We start from the raw sequence: 21546 nt of genomic DNA, 5'->3' as shown, positions 1-21546 counted from the left end.
TATAATTACTAGGTTACTGAACTGTCCTGCTGTGGGCTTAAACCCTAACAACTCCATTACTAGGTTACTGAACTGTCCTGCTGTGGGCTTAAACCCTAACAACTATAATTACTAGGTTACTGAACTGTCCTGCTGTGGGTTTAAACCCTAACAACTCTATTACTAGGTTACTGAACTGTCCTGCTGTGGGTTTAAACCCTAACAACTCCATTACTAGGTTACTGAACTGTCCTGCTGTGGGTTTAAACCCTAACAACTCCATTATTAGGTTACTGAACTGTCCTGCTGTGGGTTTAAAACCTAACAACTATAATTACTAGGTTACTGAACTGTCCTGCTGTGGGTTTAAACCCTAACAACTCCATTATTAGGTTACTGAACTGTCCTGCTGTGGGTTTAAACCCTAACAACTTCATTACTAGGTTACTGAACTGTCCTGCTGTGGGTTTAAACCCTAACAACTCCATTACTAGGTTACTGAACTGTCCTGCTGTGGGTTTAAAACCTAACAACTATAATTATTAGGTTACTGAACTGTCCTGCTGTGGGTTTAAACCCTAACAACTTCATTACTAGGTTACTGAACTGTCCTGCTGTGGGTTTAAACCCTAACAACTCTATTACTAGGTTACTGAACTGTCCTGCTGTGGGCTTAAACCCTAACAACTCTATTACTAGGTTACTGAACTGTCCTGCTGTGGGTTTAAACCCTAACAACTCCATTACTAGGTTACTGAACTGTCCTGCTGTGGGTTTAAACCCTAACAACTCCATTACTAGGTTACTGAACTGTCCTGCTGTGGGTTTAAACCCTAACAACTCCATTATTAGGTTACTGAACTGTCCTGCTGTGGGTTTAATCAATAACAACTCCATTACTAGGTTACTGAACTGTCCTGCTGTGGGTTTAAACCCTAACAACTCCATTACTAGGTTACTGAACTGTCCTGCTGTGGGTTTAAACCCTAACAACTATAATTACTAGGTTACTGAACTGTCCTGCTGTGGGTTTAAACCCTAACAACTATAATTACTAGGTTACTGAACTGTCCTGCTGTGGGCTTAAACCCTAACAACTATAATTACTAGGTTACTGAACTGTCCTGCTGTGGGTTTAAACCCTAACAACTATAATTACTAGGTTACTGAACTGTCCTGCTGTGGGCTTAAACCCTAACAACTATAATTACTAGGTTACTGAACTGTCCTGCTGTGGGCTTAAACCCTAACAACTATAATTACTAGGTTACTGAACTGTCCTGCTGTGGGTTTAATCCCTAACAACTTCATTATTAGGTTACTGAACTGTCCTGCTGTGGGTTTAAACCCTAACAACTATAATTACTAGGTTACTGAACTGTCCTGCTGTGGGTTTAAACCCTAACAACTATAATTACTAGGTTACTGAACTGTCCTGCTGTGGGTTTAATCCCTAACAACTCCATTACTAGGTTACTGAACTGTCCTGCTGTGGGTTTAAACCCTAACAACTCCATTATTAGGTTACTGAACTGTCCTGCTGTGGGTTTAAACCCTAACAACTATAATTACTAGGTTACTGAACTGTCCTGCTGTGGGTTTAAACCCTAACAACTCCATTATTAGGTTACTGAACTGTCCTGCTGTGGGTTTAATCAATAACAACTCCATTACTAGGTTACTGAACTGTCCTGCTGTGGGTTTAAACCCTAACAACTCCATTACTAGGTTACTGAACTGTCCTGCTGTGGGTTTAATCCCTAACAACTCCATTACTAGGTTACTGAACTGTCCTGCTGTGGGTTTAATCCCTAACAACTCCATTACTAGGTTACTGAACTGTCCTGCTGTGGGTTTAAACCCTAACAACTCCATTATTAGGTTACTGAACTGTCCTGCTGTGGGTTTAAACCCTAACAACTCCATTACTAGGTTACTGAACTGTCCTGCTGTGGGTTTAAACCCTAACAACTCCATTACTAGGTTACTGAACTGTCCTGCTGTGGGTTTAAACCCTAACAACTCCATTACTAGGTTACTGAACTGTCCTGCTGTGGGCTTAAACCCTAACAACTCCATTACTAGGTTACTGAACTGTCCTGCTGTGGGTTTAAACCCTAACAACTCTATTACTAGGTTACTGAACTGTCCTGCTGTGGGCTTAAACCCTAACAACTATAATTACTAGGTTACTGAACTGTCCTGCTGTGGGTTTAAACCCTAACAACTCCATTACTAGGTTACTGAACTGTCCTGCTGTGGGTTTAAACCCTAACAACTCTATTACTAGGTTACTGAACTGTCCTGCTGTGGGCTTAAACCCTAACAACTCCATTACTAGGTTACTGAACTGTCCTGCTGTGGGTTTAAACCCTAACAACTTCATTACTAGGTTACTGAACTGTCCTGCTGTGGGTTTAAACCCTAACAACTCTATTACTAGGTTACTGAACTGTCCTGCTGTGGGCTTAAACCCTAACAACTCTATTACTAGGTTACTGAACTGTCCTGCTGTGGGCTTAAACCCTAACAACTCCATTACTAGGTTACTGAACTGTCCTGCTGTGGGTTTACACCCTAACAACTCCATTACTAGGTTACTGAACTGTCCTGCTGTGGGTTTAAAACCTAACAACTATAATTACTAGGTTACTGAACTGTCCTGCTGTGGGTTTAAACCCTAATAACTATAATTACTAGGTTACTGAACTGTCCTGCTGTGGGTTTAAACCCTAATAACTATAATTACTAGGTTACTGAACTGTCCTGCTGTGGGTTTAAACCCTAACCCGTCTATTATAAGGCTACTGAAACATTCTGGACGTGTCAAGACGAGGACTCCCAACATTGAGTCCGCTATACAGACAGAAAAATGGGACATTCCTAGCTGAGTTGGACCATGCTCTACTGCACTGAGTTATAAGTATGACGTTAGTTATTGTGTTACATGATATATGCTGGAACATGTGTGGTTTTGTGGTGCGTGCACTGCCGGATGTCAGATGATGGTCAAATGTGTTAACATTTCTCCACACACATCTGCTATCGATTACTTCTTTTTTTCCCCCAGACTACTATGAAAAGACATGGGTGTAAACAGGTGTCCTACTGTTTCCAGTGAGGTGAGATATTACACTTTTACTATGCAGGTAACTGACTAGAAACCTATAGCTGCATTCAACTAGACTCAGTGGTTCTGGAGAATAAAATAAAATATGATGAACGTATGTGACATGCAGGACATATGCAGTATTTTTTTTTTATATAGCAAATATCAAATCATTTTTGGGTAGCAAGTAAGTGAAGGTGAAATAAATAAATAAGTACCTGACTGTAATATTTTTCCATTAAAATTTTTAGCAAAACGCTATTTCTCAGGCAAAATGTTGCTAGGATTGTCTGGGAGTGGTCTAAGTGAGAGAAGGGAAAAATGGAATAGTAGCTGATTTAGGCAGAGAGGTTTGGAACTCTCTTTGTTATTAGTCTATTAACCAATTTACCGTCTAGTGATGTCACCGGGCAAACCCAAACTCCCGCCAACGTAAAACAGGCTGATTAGAAGGTCCTATGTAGATTGTATTTTCAACCAGCAAGTAGCAGGAAATTAACACTGTTACATTTTTATCACAGTGTCCGTATTATCAGCTGTTGTACAATATGATACAAAAAAATACAATTGTTTGACTGCACTGGGTATTTAATTGATTTAAGGCATGTTTTAGAACATTCTCCTGAGTCACTGTGAGTTTTCCACCTGCATTCCCATAGTGCTGAGGTGCCATGCTTCTGGCTTGGAATCATTGACCATTTATGGTGCTCTCATGCACACCAACCCGCTGAGCGTACTTCAATCAAAAACAGCAGACCCACCACCAGCCAGCTGAGAACTTCACAAAGTGCACACAGTGCCGTTACCTGGCAACAGTTAGCAAAGCTCGGTGCGCACCGGGCCAAAAAACATCAGATCCTATTAAGGCCACCTTTGCTGTGTGTCCCGCGGGAGGAATGCACCTCTAATCAGCCCTCTATGATGCCATTGCCTGTGAATGAAGTCATCACCTCAACAGAGCCACCTTATGGGGGTCCCAGAGCCACCTTATGGGGGTCCCAGAGCCACCTTGTGGGGGTCCCAGAGCCACCTTGTGGGGGTCCCAGAGTCACCTTATGGGGGTCCCAGAGCCACCTTATGGGGGTCCCAGAGCCACCTTATGGGGGTCCCAGAGCCACCTTATGGGGGTCCCAGCGCCACCTTATGGGGGTCCCAGAGCCACCTTATGGGGGTCCCAGAGCCACCTTATGGGGGTCCCAGAGTCACCTTATGGGGGTCCCAGAGCCACCTTATGGGGGTCCCAGAGTCACCTTATGGGGTCCCAGAGCCACCTTATGGGGGTCCCAGAGCCACCTTATGGGGGTCCCAGCGCCACCTTATGGGGGTCCCAGCGCCACCTTATGGGGGTCCCAGAGCCACCTTATGGGGGTCCCAGCGCCACCTTATGGGGGTCCCAGAGCCACCTTATGGGGGTCCCAGAGCCACCTTATGGGGGTCCCAGAGCCACCTTATGGGGGTCCCAAAGCCACATTATGGGGGTCCCAGAGCCACCTTATGGGGGTCCCAGAGCCACCTTATGGGGGTCCCAGAGCCACCTTATGGGGGTCCCAAAGCCACCTTATGGGGGTCCCAGAGCCACCTTATGGGGGTCCCAGAGCCACCTTATGGGGGTCCCAGAGCCACCTTATGGGGGTCCCAAAGCCACCTTATGGGGGTCCCAGAGCCACCTTATGGGGGTCCCAGAGCCACCTTATGGGGGTCCCAGAGCCACCTTATGGGGGTCCCAGCGCCACCTTATGGGGGTCCCAGAGCCACCTTATGGGGGTCCCAGCGCCACCTTATGGGGGTCCCAGAGCCACCTTATGGGAGTCCCAGAGCCACCTTATGGGGGTCCCAGAGCCACCTTATGGGGGTCCCAAAGCCACCTTATGGGGGTCCCAGAGCCACCTTATGGGGGTCCCAGAGCCACCTTATGGGGGTCCCAAAGCCACCTTATGGGGGTCCCAAAGCCACCTTATGGGGGTCCCAGAGCCACCTTATGGGGGTCCCAGCGCCACCTTATGGGGACCCGCAGCCACCTTATGGGGGTCCCAGAGCCACCTTATGGGGGTCCCAGCGCCACCTTATGGGGGTCCCAGAGCCACCTTATGGGGGTCCCAGAGCCACCTTATGGGGGTCCCAGAGCCACCTTATGGGGGTCCCAGAGCCACCTTATGGGTGTCCCAGAGCCACCTTATGGGGGTCCCAGAGCCACCTTATGGGGGTCCCAGAGCCACCTTATGGGGGTCCCAGAGCCACCTTATGGGGGTCCCAGAGCCACCTTATGGGGGTCCCAGAGCCACCTTATGGGTGTCCCAGAGCCACCTTATGGGGGTCCCAAAGCCACCTTATGGGGGTCCCAGAGCCACCTTATGGGGGTCCCAGAGCCACCTTATGGGGGTCCCAAAGCCACCTTATGGGGGTCCCAAAGCCACCTTATGGGGGTCCCAGAGCCACCTTATGGGGGTCCCAGAGCCACCTTATGGGGGTCCCAGCGCCACCTTATGGGGGTCCCGCAGCCACCTTATGGGGGTCCCAGAGCCACCTTATGGGGGTCCCAGCGCCACCTTATGGGGGTCCCAGAGCCACCTTATGGGGGTCCCAGAGCCACCTGATGGGGGTCCCAGAGCCACCTTATGGGGGTCCCAGAGCCACCTTATGGGGGTCCCAGCGCCACCTTATGGGGGTCCCAGAGCCACCTTATGGGGGTCCCAGAGCCACCTTATGGGGGTCCCAGAGCCACCTTATGGGGGTCCCAGCGCCACCTTATGGGGGTCCCAGAGCCACCTTATGGGGGTCCCAGAGCCACCTTATGGGGGTCCCAGAGCCACCTTATGGGGGTCCCAGAGCCACCTTATGGGGGTCCCAAAGCCACTACTAGAACAAAGTCATCAACTCCAACTGTAGCTCTAACTGAGGAGACGTCAAACCATTTCCACCCTGACCATTTCCACCCTGACCATTTCCACCCTGACCATTTCCACCCTGACCATTTCCACCCTGACCATTTCCACCCTGACCATTTCCACCCTGACCATTCCCACCCTGACCATTTCCACCCTGACTCTAGAACAAAGTCATCACCTCCAACTGTAGCTCTAACTGAGGAGACGTCAAACCATTTCCAAAAACAATGGCCGTAAGTAACACTTTTCACACAAAATGAAGGCTGTTTTCAGAATCAATAACAACCGAAGCCAAAGTAAACATACTCTAAAATCGTATAACATGATTAGCTATCACTATATTGACGCTTACCGTAAAAGCCATTTCAGTAACAAAACAGTTTGAGTTTGTAGAAAGAGAAAGATATTTCTCAGCCATTATAACGGTTATTAATTCATTAATAATAACTCATTTGTGACAATTGTAAAGAGCTACTGATGAACAGCAAAAGAAAGAACCATCTGTGCAGACCTAGATAAATACTTTTATTCTGAGTTAGAAAAAAATATGGTAGAATTATTAAATTATCCGTCTGATCATAATATTCATAGAATTATATCTATGTCACAATTGATTGTGTCATAAGCAATTATAATATTCATAAATCGATTACTTCTAATGTACGGAATGCATTCTTTCTTGAAGTCAGAGATGCAAGGCGTCAGATAGGTGTTCTGAGTCGAGTTGATGTGCTTTTTTTGACCCCCTGTTTCTGTTCAAATGAGAGACATGACCTCGGAGTGTGAGTGGGAGGAATATTATCTGTGTTGGAGCCAAGTTCCGTAGATAGAGGACTCAGGTGTGGTAGGTAGAGATCTGGCCCTGGAGTTTGGACGTGGCATTGTGAGGTCTGATTTGTGTGTGTGTGTGTGTGTGTGTGTGTGTGTGTGTGTGTGTGTGTGTGTGTGTGTGTGTGTGTGTGTGTGTGTGTGTGTGTGTGTGTGTGTGTGTGTGTGTGTGTGTGTGTGTATTAATACACACGTGTGAATTGGAAAGATTTTTTTGTCACTGTTCTCTGTTATTGTCAGTCTCCTTCATGCTTATAGTTATTTTTATGGTTAAGAGAAACTGAAGGCCTTCTAAGTGTCAAACAACCCAAAATGGATCAATCCATCTAAGGCTGTTGTTAATCCTGCACGAGTCAGGGTGAAAACAAAAGGTCAAGTTCCCCATTCAAGATCAGAGGTCATGATAGGTCAAATACACTAAAACCAAGAAAGGGGTTTGAACCATCGATCACTGCCTCTCAAAGGTCAAAGGTCAATGTTAAAGCAAATGATTGAAGCCAGAACACGTTAAAATGAATTATTGAAGCCAGAAAATGTTAAAACAAATGATTGAAGCCCCCCCCCCCAAAAAAACGTATAAACAAATGATTGAAGCCAAAGCAAATAAAGAGTTGTCTTTCAGTGTTGTGTTCTCCTTGGCTTCCTCTCATTTAAACTGAACCCTAAGCCTTTAGGCTTCTTCACTTCCTGTCAATCAACCCGCCGTTCATCTTGAACCCAGAGACAGCCTGCGAGGGGTCTTTTAACACGTCAAGAGGAAGGATACTTTCACAGACTGTCAAGTAGATTGTCCGTTTTTTGGGCTACATTTACAGCTGCCTCAGTATGCTAAATAGTTATTTTCCTCTCCCTGTACCCTCCCCCCTCTCTGTGATAAGACCCTCCCCCCTCTATGTGGTAAGACCCTCTCCATAGGCTGACTTAACAGCATTCCAAAGACAATAATTAGGACTGGCTAATTGAGCCTTTCCCACAAATCCCTTTGTTACTGATCACCCAACCTTTATCTTGTCTGTTTTGAAATCGGTAAAGCATGAGTTAAACTGGACAGGAAACCGAGTACAATCACTTTTGGTTAAGCTTAAAACTTCCAGTTACAGAAAAAAATGACTCTTTAAAAATCAACTATTTTCAAATGGAGCTGCCCCACCTCCTAAAACAAACCAACTTAACCCCTGATGGTAAGGCACCCACTTAATCCAATGATGGAGAGCCTAACCCTGGTTGGCATGGCTGACATGCTGGCTAAAGATTCATGGCTTTCAGCTGAGCAGTCAGCAGTCAGCCGTCAGCCTCACATGTTCTGCCTCGTCTTTAGGGTTCCCATGAACATAAACGGGTCATTTGTTAAACACTGAGGGTAATCTGTTAAACACTGAGGGTCATCTGTTAAACGCTGAGGGTCATCTGTTAAACGCTGAGGGTCATCTGTTAAACACTGAGGGTCATCTGTTAAATGCTGAGGGTCACCTGTTAAACACTGAGGGGCATCTGTTAAACACTGAGGGTCATCTGTTAAACACTGAGGGTCATCTGTTAAATGCTGAGGGTCATCTGTTAAATGCTGAGGGTCATCTGTTAAACGCTGAGGGTCATCTGTTAAACACTGAGGGTCATCTGTTAAATGCTGAGGGTCATCTGTTAAACAGTCAGGGTCATTGTTAAACACTGAGGGTCATCTGTTAAATGCTGAGGGTCATCTGTTAAATGTTGAGGGTCATCTGTTAAACACTGAGGGTCATCTGTTAAACAGTCAGGGTCATCTGTTAAACAATTAGGGTCATCTGTTAAACACTGAGGGTCATCTGTTAAACACTGAGGGTCATCTGTTAAACACTGAGGGTCAGCTGTTAAACACTGAGGGTCATCTGTTAAACACTGAGGGTAATCTGTTAAACACTGAGGGTCATCTGTTAAACACTGAGGGTCATCTGTTAAACACTGAGGGTCATCTGTTAAATGCTGAGGGTCATCTGTTAAACACTGAGGGTCATCTGTTAAATGCTGAGGGTCATCTGTTAAATGCTGAGGGTCATCTGTTAAACGCTGAGGGTCATCTGTTAAACACTGAGGGTCATCTGTTAAATGCTGAGGGTCATCTGTTAAACACTGAGGGTCATCTGTTAAACACTGAGGGTCATCTGTTAAATGCTGAGGGTCATCTGTTAAACACTGGGGGTCATCTGTTAAACACTGAGGGTCATCTGTTAAATGCTGAGGGTCGTCTGTTAAACACTGAGGGTCATCTGTTAAACACTGAGGGTCATCTGTTAAACACTGAGGGTCATCTGTTAAACACTGAGGGTCATCTGTTAAACACTGAGGGTCATCTGTTAAACACTGAGGGTCATCTGTTAAACACTGAGGGTCATCTGTTAAATGCTGAGGGTCATCTGTTAAACACTGAGGGTCATCTGTTAAATGCTGAGGGTCATCTGTTAAATGCTGAGGGTCATCTGTTAAACACTGAGGGTCATCTGTTAAACACTGAGGGTCATCTGTTAAACACTGAGGGTCATCTGTTAAACACTGAGGGTCATCTGTTAAACAGTCAGGGTCATCTGTTAAACACTGAGGGTCATCTGTTAAACACTGAGGGTCATCTGTTAAATGCTGAGGGTCATCTGTTAAACACTGAGGGTCATCTGTTAAATGCTGAGGGTCATCTGTTAAACACTGAGGGTCATCTGTTAAATGCTGAGGGTCATCTGTTAAATGCTGAGGGTCATCTGTTAAACACTGAGGGTCATCTGTTAAACACTGAGGGTCATCTGTTAAACACTGAGGGTCATCTGTTAAACACTGAGGGTCATCTGTTAAACAGTCAGGGTCATCTGTTAAACACTGAGGGTCATCTGTTAAACACTGAGGGTCATCTGTTAAAGAGAGAGACACTAAGATGGTGGTTGGTAGTTGAATGAGAGAGAGACCAAAGTGATGGTTGGTAGTTGAATGAGAGAGGGACTAAGATGGTGGTTGGTAGTTGAATGAGAGAGACTAAGATGATGGTTGGTAGTTGAATGAGCGAGAGTCCAAAGTGATGGATGGTAGTTGAATGAGAGAGGGACTAAGATGATGGTTGGTAGTTGAATGAGAGAGGGACTAAGATGATGGTTGGTAGTTAAATGAGAGAGATACTAAGATGATGGTTGGTAGTTGAATGAGAGAGAGACTAAGATGGTGGTTGGTAGTTAAATGAGAGAGATACTAAGATGATGGTTGGTAGTTGAATGAGAGAGAGACTAAGATGATGGTTGGTAGTTGAATGAGAGAGAGACCAAAGTGATGGATGGTAGTTGAATGAGAGAGAGACTAAAGTTATGGTTGGTGGTTGAATGAGAGAGATACTAAGATGGTGGTTGGTAGTTGAATGAGAGAGATACTAAGATGGTGGTTGGTAGTTGAATGAGAGAGATACTAAGATGGTGGTTGGTGGTTGAATGAGAGAGATACTAAGATGGTGGTTGGTAGTTGAATGAGAGAGATACTAAGATGGTGGTTGGTGGTTGAATGAGAGAGACTAAGATGGTGGTTGGTGGTTGAATGAGAGAGACTAAGATGGTGGTTGGTGGTTGAATGAGAGAGAGACTAAAGTTATGGTTGGTAGTTGAATGAGAGAGATACTAAGATGGTGGTTGGTAGTTGAATGAGAGAGATACTAAGATGGTGGTTGGTAGTTGAATGAGAGAGATACTAAGATGGTGGTTGGTGGTTGAATGAGAGAGATACTAAGATGGTGGTTGGTAGTTGAATGAGAGAGATACTAAGATGGTGGTTGGTAGTTGAATGAGAGAGATACTAAGATGGTGGTTGGTGGTTGAATGAGAGAGATACTAAGATGGTGGTTGGTAGTTGAATGAGAGAGATACTAAGATGGTGGTTGGTGGTTGAATGAGAGAGATACTAAGATGATGGTTGGTAGTTGAATGAGCGAGAGTCCAAAGTGATGGATGGTAGTTGAATGAGAGAGGGACTAAGATGATGGTTGGTAGTTGAATGAGAGAGGGACTAAGATGATGGTTGGTAGTTAAATGAGAGAGATACTAAGATGATGGTTGGTAGTTGAATGAGAGAGAGACTAAGATGGTGGTTGGTAGTTAAATGAGAGAGATACTAAGATGATGGTTGGTAGTTGAATGAGAGAGAGACTAAGATGATGGTTGGTAGTTGAATGAGAGAGAGACCAAAGTGATGGATGGTAGTTGAATGAGAGAGAGACTAAAGTTATGGTTGGTGGTTGAATGAGAGAGATACTAAGATGGTGGTTGGTAGTTGAATGAGAGAGATACTAAGATGGTGGTTGGTAGTTGAATGAGAGAGATACTAAGATGGTGGTTGGTGGTTGAATGAGAGAGATACTAAGATGGTGGTTGGTAGTTGAATGAGAGAGATACTAAGATGGTGGTTGGTGGTTGAATGAGAGAGACTAAGATGGTGGTTGGTGGTTGAATGAGAGAGACTAAGATGGTGGTTGGTGGTTGAATGAGAGAGAGACTAAAGTTATGGTTGGTAGTTGAATGAGAGAGATACTAAGATGGTGGTTGGTAGTTGAATGAGAGAGATACTAAGATGGTGGTTGGTAGTTGAATGAGAGAGATACTAAGATGGTGGTTGGTGGTTGAATGAGAGAGATACTAAGATGGTGGTTGGTAGTTGAATGAGAGAGATACTAAGATGGTGGTTGGTAGTTGAATGAGAGAGATACTAAGATGGTGGTTGGTGGTTGAATGAGAGAGATACTAAGATGGTGGTTGGTAGTTGAATGAGAGAGATACTAAGATGGTGGTTGGTGGTTGAATGAGAGAGATACTAAGATGGTGGTTGGTAGTTGAATGAGAGAGATACTAAGATGGTGGTTGGTGGTTGAATGAGAGAGACTAAGATGGTGGTTGGTGGTTGAATGAGAGAGAGACTAAAGTTATGGTTGGTAGTTGAATGAGAGAGATACTAAAGTTATGGTTGGTAGGTGAATGAGAGAGAGACTAAAGTTATGGTTGGTAGTTTAATGAGAGAGATACTAAGAGGATGGTTGGTAGTTGAATGAGAGAGAGACCAAAGTGAGCGTTGGTAGTTGAATGAGAGAGAGACCAAAGTGATGGTTGGTAGTTAAATGAGAGAGAGACCAAAGTGAGCGTTGGTAGTTGAATGAGAGAGAGACTAAGATGATGGTTGGCGCAACTGAGTGTCATTATAATGCCATGAGTTAGTGAGTGCATGAGTGAAAAAGGGATTGTGAGGGAGAGATGGAGGAGGGGGTGTTAAGATAGATGTGGTTAATTATAGTCTGTGAGTGAGAGAGACTAAGTGCAGGTGACAGAATAAGCACATAGACACAGCATGACAAAGCAAACCAAACCGCCAGACGTATTTCAGCAAGGCGGGCACGTCTTCCAACACCACTATCTGTCAACGATCACACAGCATCATAAGACATGAATGGACCTTAAGTCAGCAATGAGGGGTTTTAAACCAAGATGATCAGTGTATTCACACAATGGCTGCTTCTTTTCTCATTTCACTGGAGTATTCTTAAAATGCTTTTTGAAGACTTCTAAACACTTCTTCTTCTTTTCTCTCTCCCAGCGTCACATTTCACAGTCGAACCAGCAGTTGTTGACACTAGGCCTTGTTGTGTTTTCAAATACCTCTTGTCACACAGCTGACAAATGTCCAAGATAAGATGACAATTCCCCTAGCGCTTTTATAAATAAACTCAACCCATCGGGTGGGGGGAAGGTAGTGTGTGTGTGTGTTTGAGTGTATATGTGTGTTTGAGTGTATATGTGTGTTTGAGTGTGTGTGTGTTTGAGTGTGTGTGTGTGTGTGTGTGTGTGTGTGTGTGTGTGTGTGTGTGTGTGTGTGTGTGTGTGTGTGTGTGTGTGTGTGTGTGTGTGTGTGTGTGTGTGTGTGTGTGTGTGTGTGTGTGTGTGTGCGTACACTATCATAACCAGATTATGGCTCCAGTATCCCCCCCCCCTGATATGTTCCACGTCATAGTTTGTTAATGTATCTGTGTGCCCTTTTCACAAACAGAAACACACTCCACACACACACACACTACACACACACACACACACACACACACACTACACACACACACACTACACACACACACACACACACACACACACACACACACACACACACACACACACACACACACACACACACACACACACACACACACACACACACACACACACACACACACAGGGGAAATAACACGGTAACAGCACTGGACCCCATCGTGGCTTCAGTCATCTTCCTCCTTCATCATTTTCCCGCTACATAACTCCCTGCTAAGATGTCTCTGAAAAGGTCAACCTGGCCACATGACCTGCCATTTGAAGAGGACACAGATAGCCAAAACGGGCCTGCACAATTCAATTAGGCTCCAGGGAGGGATGGTTGCATCTGTTGGACTGTAGTTAAGTGCAATTCTCTACCAAGCTCTTCAGGTTTAGTGTAACTTCTTGACCAAACTCAACAGATGTCCACATAAACCTATGGCTGGGCTCTGTTCTAATATGTAATCTCAGTGAGACTAACCCGGGTAAATAAAGGTTTAAATCAATAAAGGAATAGCAATAATATATTGATACAATTGTAATGGCTAAGATCAAATAGGAATCGGTCACTTGATAAGCCTTGTAATGAAGCCTTCAAAAGGCACAATGCAACAATTAGCCTCGACAGTAAGTGAACACTTTGTTCCAAATGAAATGCTTGTTAAAAGTGAGGTTAGATTGCCAGGTTGAAGGTGAGATGAGTGTAGATGTATTGAGGAATGTGGAGATATGGAGATGTGGCAGAGGGGTGGAGGTTGTGCAGGGGAGCATGAAGGTTAGAGGTGAAGGAGACATTTATCTAAAACTCCTACAGGAAATGTATGCAAATTCTTCCATTTCTTTGTTCTAGAGAAAGTATTGTCTCGCTTCACTTTCCCCCCCCCCACAATCTGCTATTCACTATGTTTTGAGAGCGTCTTGAATGGTAACCAGGACTGCTGGTCAATCCTGACCTCATATAATCCACAGTTACAATAATAACTTATTTCACATTGCATACAGCAGTGATCACCAGTAGTGGTGGTTGGGGAGAGCTACAGTACGAGGTTCTAGTCAAGTACTGAAACACAAATTCAACTAATCTATGAATCATTCAACAATGATTGTGTCATCAGCAGAATATCAACAGAATATCAACAGAATATTAACAGAATATCAACAGAATGTTGGCAGAATAGCAACAGAATAGCAACAGAATGTTGGCAGAATATCAACAGAATATCAACAGAATATCAACAGAATGTTGACAGAATATCAACAGAATATCAACAGAATGTTGGCAGAATATCAACAGAATGTTGGCAGAATATCAACAGAATGTTGGCAGAATATCAACAGAATGTTGACAGAATGTTGGCAGAATATCAACAGAATGTTGACAGAATATCAACAGAATGTTGGCAGAATATCAACAGAATGTTGGCAGAATATCAACAGAATGTTGACAGAATATCAACAGAATGTTGACAGAATATCAACAGAATATCAACAGAATGTTGGCAGAATATCAACAGAATGTTGGCAGAATATCAACAGAATGTTGGCAGAATATCAACAGAATGTTGACAGAATATCAACAGAATATCAACAGAATTGTGGCAGAATATCAATAGAATATCAACAGAATAATGGCAGAATATCAACAGAATATCAACAGAATGTTGGCAGAATATCAATAGAATATCAACAGAATATCAACAGTTTACTATAATCCAGCACCAGTCAAGTCTTTAAGCGACACTAGTTTACAGTGAACACGGTGTGTGTGTGTGTGTGTGTGTGTGTGTGTGTGTGTGTGTGTGTGTGTGTGTGTGTGTGTGTGTGTGTGTGTGTGTGTGTGTGTGTGTGTGTGTGTGTGTGTGTGTGTGTGTGTGTGTGTGTGTAAGAACAATGAAGCAGGTGTATACTGCACTGAATTGCACAGATGATTTAAACTGTTTTTGAGGAAGATGCCAGAATGGTAGTTGAACTTTGACGCTTTTAGCATGATGATTCAGTGTTACTGTGTGGCGTTGTTGAACAGGAAACTGACACCCTATATGACTTGTTTTTGACTAGAGGACAGTGTTTTCCCAGCAAACCTACATTGGCTCTGTGAATGTTCCCAGAGTGTGGGAAACGTGTAAGAACATTCCTCCCAAACGTTCCAATGACAAAACATTTGTCCAGTTGCGTTTGTGCATCAAGGGTTAAACCCATACTTCGCTAATCACATAATGGTCTTTGACATCAGTTGTGATTTTAGACATTTTTTTGTTTGTTTTTGCGTGTGATGCGCCTTAATGTGTTTGTACCCTAGGAAGAGTAGGTGTTGCCTTGGCACCATCTAATGGGTATCCCTAATAAATACAATCATATCTTTATTAAGAACATCGCAGATATAATTTCATAATGTGAAACTGAACTCTCACGATGATCAGTATTTGAGCAACTTCCAAATGTACTGTGTCAGTCTAGGAATAATAGAACTCGTACCTACACACACCGACTTTGCAAGCAGTGGTAACTATCCACTGGGCACACACTGGTTGAATCAACGTTGTCTCATTGAAATGACGTGGAAACAACATGGAATAGATTTTAAATTGACATCGGTGAACAAGCAGGAAAAGTTGCCAGTCATACAAACTAGAGAGTATATTTCTTTGAAATTATTCAAACGTTTTTTCAGCTCGAAGCAAAGTCTGTGTGTGTGTGTGTGTGTGTGTGTGTGTGTGTGTGTGTGTGTGTGTGTGTGTGTGTGTGTGTGTGTGTGTGTGTGTGTGTGTGTTTGTGTGTGTGTGTGTGTGTGTGTGTGTGTTTGTGTCTCTATTAGTTTATCTGTGTTTGAGTGTATGGCCTTATGTGGGTATCTGTTAGTGCTGAGCAATTTAACCGAAATGTCAATTATTTTTTGTTTTTTTAAACCAGGAACTGACCGGCATCGGTTCAATTATTTATATTCCATTTCGTTTATTTTTTTTTCTCCTGTGATGTCAATGCGCACATTGCGCAGTGCCTCTAGAGCTAAATCAAATCAAGCCCGAACTGTGCGATGTAGTAGGGAGTTGTAGTTTTCAACAGGCCAATATTCTACATTGTTCGGCACAGAAAACGTGGTAATTAACTATAATGACCATAATCCATTGCATGCCTTCTTGTCCGTCTGTGTTTCTTTTATGCCTGCTTACCTGAAAATACAGGATCTAAATTATTGATAGTTGGTATTCAGCAGTCATAGTAGTATGCCTTATTTTCTTTGAAGGACTACAAAAATAGAGATTTTGTCAGACTTCAGCTCTATAGGGATGAGATTACTTTTTTAATTTGAACCTTTACTTAACTAGGCAAGTCAGTTAAGATCAAATTCTCATTTACAATGAAGGCCTACACCGGCCAAACCCGTACGACGCTGTGCGCCGCCCTGTGGGACTCCCAATCACGACCGGGTGTGATACAGCCTGGATTCGAACCGAGGACTGTAATGACGCTTCTTGCACTGAGATGCAGTACCTTAGACCGCTGTGCCACTCAGGAGCCCCGAATGAAAACATAAAGTCATCAAATAAAACAAATGTAATAAAAACAACTGAAATATTGTATTAAATTAATGTGAATTAATTATGGTTAATAAGTGATAAGCAGTAATGGACAGTAACTACCATCATGGGACTTGTATTAATGGTTTAAGTCTGTTGTTACAGCATTCAACCCACATAATGCATAGTGCATTTCATGATTTTTTTTTTAAATGATCTAAACCAAAATCGAAAAACCCTGATAATTTTGTAATAATCTAACTGAAACAGAAACGACCTTAAAAAGCAATAATCAAATCACTCATGTTCTATTATCTGCCCGTGAGTGTGTGCACGCTTGCATGTGTACTGGATTGTACAATGTGTTCTTCAAATGAGTAACAACCCTTTACAAATATTAGGACATGCACATCATCTCACAAAATAGGAAGTGTCACTGTCTAACTAGAAGTCAATATACATAAGTAAATATTAGGCTTTGGGTGGTCTGGAAACCTTCCAAACATCTCCATGGCCAAGCCCATTAAAACTCTCCTGTGCTCTTTAATGTAGTCTGTATAAACTCTCTCACCAAGCGTTGCTTTATATTGTACAAGTAGAGCAGGGATACCACTATCTTACTATTTTGTTAGAACTTTTTCACGAGAGCAACTACATGAATTGGTTTCCACAATGCCCCCCCCCCCCCCCCCCCCAAAAAAAAAAAAAAATAATAATAGAAGATGCAAAGTTAAGATACTTGGTGATGGGTTCATTTAGAGTGCTATAAGGCCTTGGGTGCTGCTGTAATCATTGATGTGAAAAAGTGTCTTCAAAGTAGTCACACGTAACATTTGCTCAGATTGACTTCAACTAAACTGTTCAATTTATGTTGAAGTGTCAATGACACGTGCTGTAGGTATGAAAGGTTTATTCTCTAACACTTACCTTCAGGATTTTATTGGAAAACTTTATTGGAACATTGCAGTAAACCAAAGAGAGAGACACAAGGAACATATGACCTTTCCTCTGTGTCTTTCTCCTACCACATCTGTGTGATGCAAACTGCACCCATAGTAGTCGAAATACAAGGTCGCGTCAAATTGGACTGTTTGCCTATTCAGACATATGTGACTAATACTTAGGCTGTAATGAAATTCTTTCAAGATAAATCACTCATTTAATCTGATGTATGTTTCTTACATCACTTGGCTGGGTAGACTGCGGCATATTGCAATAACACATCTGTCATCTAGAAAGCGGTCATTTCACTGCCAAAATAAATGAATCCGTGAAAATTATACCGCTACAAACATATTTACACAGCAAGATATATTTAGGACTTTTTTGATACAATATTGCTAAACGGAGCTCATATTATTTAACGAGAGAAGAAAACAACGGTCAAGGTAGTGAGCTATAACTTTAGCAGCCTACATTCACGTGTTTACATTATGGATACCAGAGACAATGGCATTCAGAGATATTTCATGTTTTGTTGTTGCCTGAAACAGAGTTCTGGGTACTTTTCTGTGCTAATGCGGTATGAAGGCATATTGCCTGCATGTTGCAACAGCAGCGTTTGAAGATGATCAGAAGATCAGCTGACAGCCAATACGCTTACTTAGAACGAACATGCCTACTCCTCCACAAATTGTCCCTATCAAGTAAATCCTACATTACTCAATCTATCGTACATATTCATCAACAACATGATGTTGGACTTTTTTTTTTTAAATCTTCAAAACTAATTCAGCAAAGTTTTAATTTGTGGTCAAAAGTTATTAACAGATGAGTGTCACCAGTATTAATATCTCATTGTCTTCTGTCATTGAGAATAACCACAATTGATCGATCATAAACGAATAGGTTTACACATGCATCACATGGGAATCAACTATTTGAATGTTCTTATGTGTCGAATAACTATATATATATATATATTTTTTTTTTTGTTTAAATCCCCTTAGAATGAAGATGCGCTAGTCAGACAACGTGACAAACCGAAAGGATATTAAGACGGTCATACCTCCTCTTCGTGACTGGTGAATTCATTCGATTCGTTCTCTTTCTCAGTATTGTTATTCATTCTGAGACAGTTATCTCTTTATCTTGGACCGCCTTTTGTTTGGTTCTATCCTTCTCCGGAGAAAACAGAAGAACAAGCCGTGTGCCGAACGCTGTCCTATTGTACCTCTAGCTTTTTTACTAGTTTCCCGGCATTAATAAAATAAGTCAATGTTAAAAGTCAACTCACAGATAAACTGATAAATATTGAAATGGTTCTGGATATAGATCTAGATAACCCGTTAACACGACGACATATTCCTCATTAGAATGTAATATTCCTAGGAAATCTTTCCAGAACCACTGCGCGCCCGGAGGAGTGAGATGAAAATAACTATTCATTTAACTGCACTACGGCAAGGCAGACCTTGACGAGGAAAGTTCTCCCATCTCCTTCAAAGAGGGAGGGGGGGGCTGGGATGGGGCGTGGGATAGGCAGTGTGATGCGCCGTTTCTCCGAGCTTATGAATGTTTTATAAGGTGTCATACTAGGAAGGCAACAAAGGAACACTTATTTGAGCCTCCAGCGGAAACCACACGTTTATCGAACGTTTTAGATTCTCACGCGCGTTTCAGGTGGCCCAACATGTTTTCGAATGGAGGAGACAGCTAAGCTATTCACGTGCTTGTAACAAAAACATAACAATAACACGTTCACAACGGTATTTCATGATGTTGTATTGCGCAGAAGCCTATCCGTAAAGGTAGCCTAACTGACATTTGCTTTGGCCTGTTACATGCTATTGCATATCATTGAATACTTGTATTCAGTATGCAGTGAGTGTTGTTAGTTCACGTTGTGGACTGCTTCAAGCTCATATATTCTAACATGTATAGACATAGGATTAAACATTAACCCACTCAAATTGCACACCATCATAGACTTCTGTCAATTATACACTTAGGAACTCGAGATTCACATATTTAACTAGCTGTGTTTTGCAAACTTGGAGAAATGCACACACACGAGTACTAGGGGTTGAACAATAGTCCAAAAACAAATGGAAATAGGTATAATAATTCAAGCTGGAAGCAGCAATGCCGGGGTTCAAGCTGTAGGCCCACTGTGCCACCATCAGAACAAATTGGACACATCATCATCGGATGATCTACTTCTGTACTCCTTACCACACTTGCCAAATATCAGAACTCAACACTCTAGTTCATACAATAATAAGCCAATAAGCTTGCGTGAATGTTTTTTCCTGTCCAACAGTGCCACCGTGAGGCCCGAACTGAATCATACTCGACAGGTTAGCTAGACTTACATTGCTGAGCGTGTGTGCCAAATTCCATGACTGAGTCAAACAGATGAAGAGATATAAATATGTGCCTGGTATAGCGCCACCATGCGGAGGATCTGATTGTTCTTGCTTATGTTGAGCCTTGACCGTGTTTGGAAACTGTGTATCGAGTTTTGTTTCAATATGAATAACCGTGTCTGATTTATATCCGTTTATGTGCCGACGCAAATGTTTATTGGTCAATATTTATTGGCCATGTTGTTTGAGATGTTAGCCTGGAAAAACATTATTTGTGAGAGCTTGGTTCATAGATGGGAGATCCATAGAGCGGCGCACAATTGGCACAGTGTCGTCCTGGTTAGGAGAGGGTGTGGCCATGTGCTGGGCTCAGTGCATACTGACATGGTGGCCAGGTGCTGGGCTCAGTGCATACTGACATGGTGGCCAGGTGCTGGGCTCAGTGCATACTGACATGGTGGCCAGGTGCTGGGCTCAGTGCATACTGACATGGTGGCCAGGTGCTGGGCTCAGTGCGTACTGACATGGTGGCCAGGTGCTGGGCTCAGTGCGTACTGACATGGTGGCCAGGTGCTGGGCTCAGTGCGTACTGACATGGTGGCCAGGTGCTGGGCTCAGTGCGTACTGACATGGTGGCCAGGTGCTGGGCTCAGTGCATACTGACATGGTGGCCAGGTGCTGGGCTCAGTGCATACTGACATGGTGGCCAGGTGCTGGGCTCAGTGCGTACTGACATGGTGGCCAGGTGCTGGGCTCAGTGCATACTGACATGGTGGCCAGGTGCTGGGCTCAGTGCGTACTGACATGGTGGCCAGGTGCTGGGCTCAGTGCATACTGACATGGTGGCCAGGTGCTGGGCTCAGTGCATACTGACATGGTGGCCAGGTGCTGGGCTCAGTGCATACTGACATGGTGGCCAGGTGCTGGGCTCAGTGCATACTGACATGGTGGCCAGGTGCTGGGCTCAGTGCATACTGACATGGTGGCCAGGTGCTGGGCTCAGTGCATACTGACATGGTGGCCAGGTGCTGGGCTCAGTGCATACTGACATGGTGGCCAGGTGTACACTGTTTCCTCTGACACATTGTTGCAGCTGGATTCTGGGTTAAGTGGGCATTGTGTAAAGAAGCAGTGTGACTTGGTTAGTTTGTGTTTCGGAGGACGCACGGCTCTCAACATTCACTTCTCCTGAGTCCGTACGGGAGTTGCAGCGATAAGACAAGCCTGTAACTACCAATTGGGGAGAAAAAAAGGTAAAATAAAAAGTATATTGGACAAAATATGAACGTAAAGTGTTGGTCCCATGTTTCATGAGCTGAAATAAAAAATCTCAGAAATGTTCCGTATGCACAAAATGGTTATTTTTCTCTAACTTTGTGCACAAATTTGTTTACATCCCTGATTAAACAGCATGGTCATTACACAGGTGCACGGGACATCAAAAACTGTAACATCTTATGTTTCACAACTTATGTTTCACGGAATCGTGGCTGAATAATGACATGGATATTCAGCTAGCAGGATATACGCTGCACCGGCTAGATAGAACACCACACTCCGGTAAGACGGGGGGGGGGGGGGGGGGTGTATATAGCCTTTCTACTGTTATAGAAAGGCTGTTATAGCCTCGCTGCTATTATTCACGGTCTTTTTACTGTTGTTTTTATTTCCTTACTTATCTATTGTTCACCTAATATCAATTTTTTACTTAAAGATTGCACTGTTGGTTAGGGCCTGTAAGTAAGCATTTTACACATAGGTTTACACCTGTTGTATTCGGCGCACGTGACATATAAACTTTGATTTGATTTGATTTGTGCTGGGGACAATAAAAGGCCACTCTAAAATGTG

At 43.4% G+C, this 21546-nt stretch overlaps 1 protein-coding gene across 1 annotated transcript in view; it reads right to left on the bottom strand.

Moving 5' to 3' along the window:
- The window catches only part of LOC129865933 (RNA-binding protein with multiple splicing-like), an 80026-nt gene extending 61202 nt beyond the window's left edge, over nucleotides 1–18824 (bottom strand). Inside the window, exon 1 of the mRNA XM_055939018.1 lies at nucleotides 18396–18824. Within this exon, the coding sequence (XP_055794993.1) occupies nucleotides 18396–18455 (60 nt within the window). The 5' untranslated portion in view covers nucleotides 18456–18824. The remainder of the gene's footprint in view (nucleotides 1–18395) is intronic.
- Nucleotides 18825–21546: the final 2722 nt, after the last annotated feature.

The sequence above is a fragment of the Salvelinus fontinalis genome, chromosome 11 (genome assembly GCF_029448725.1).
Source record: "Salvelinus fontinalis isolate EN_2023a chromosome 11, ASM2944872v1, whole genome shotgun sequence".
Classification (NCBI taxonomy): domain Eukaryota; kingdom Metazoa; phylum Chordata; class Actinopteri; order Salmoniformes; family Salmonidae; genus Salvelinus; species Salvelinus fontinalis.
Note: the sequence above shows the minus strand (reverse complement) of the source record. Positions and strands in the feature narration are given on the sequence as shown.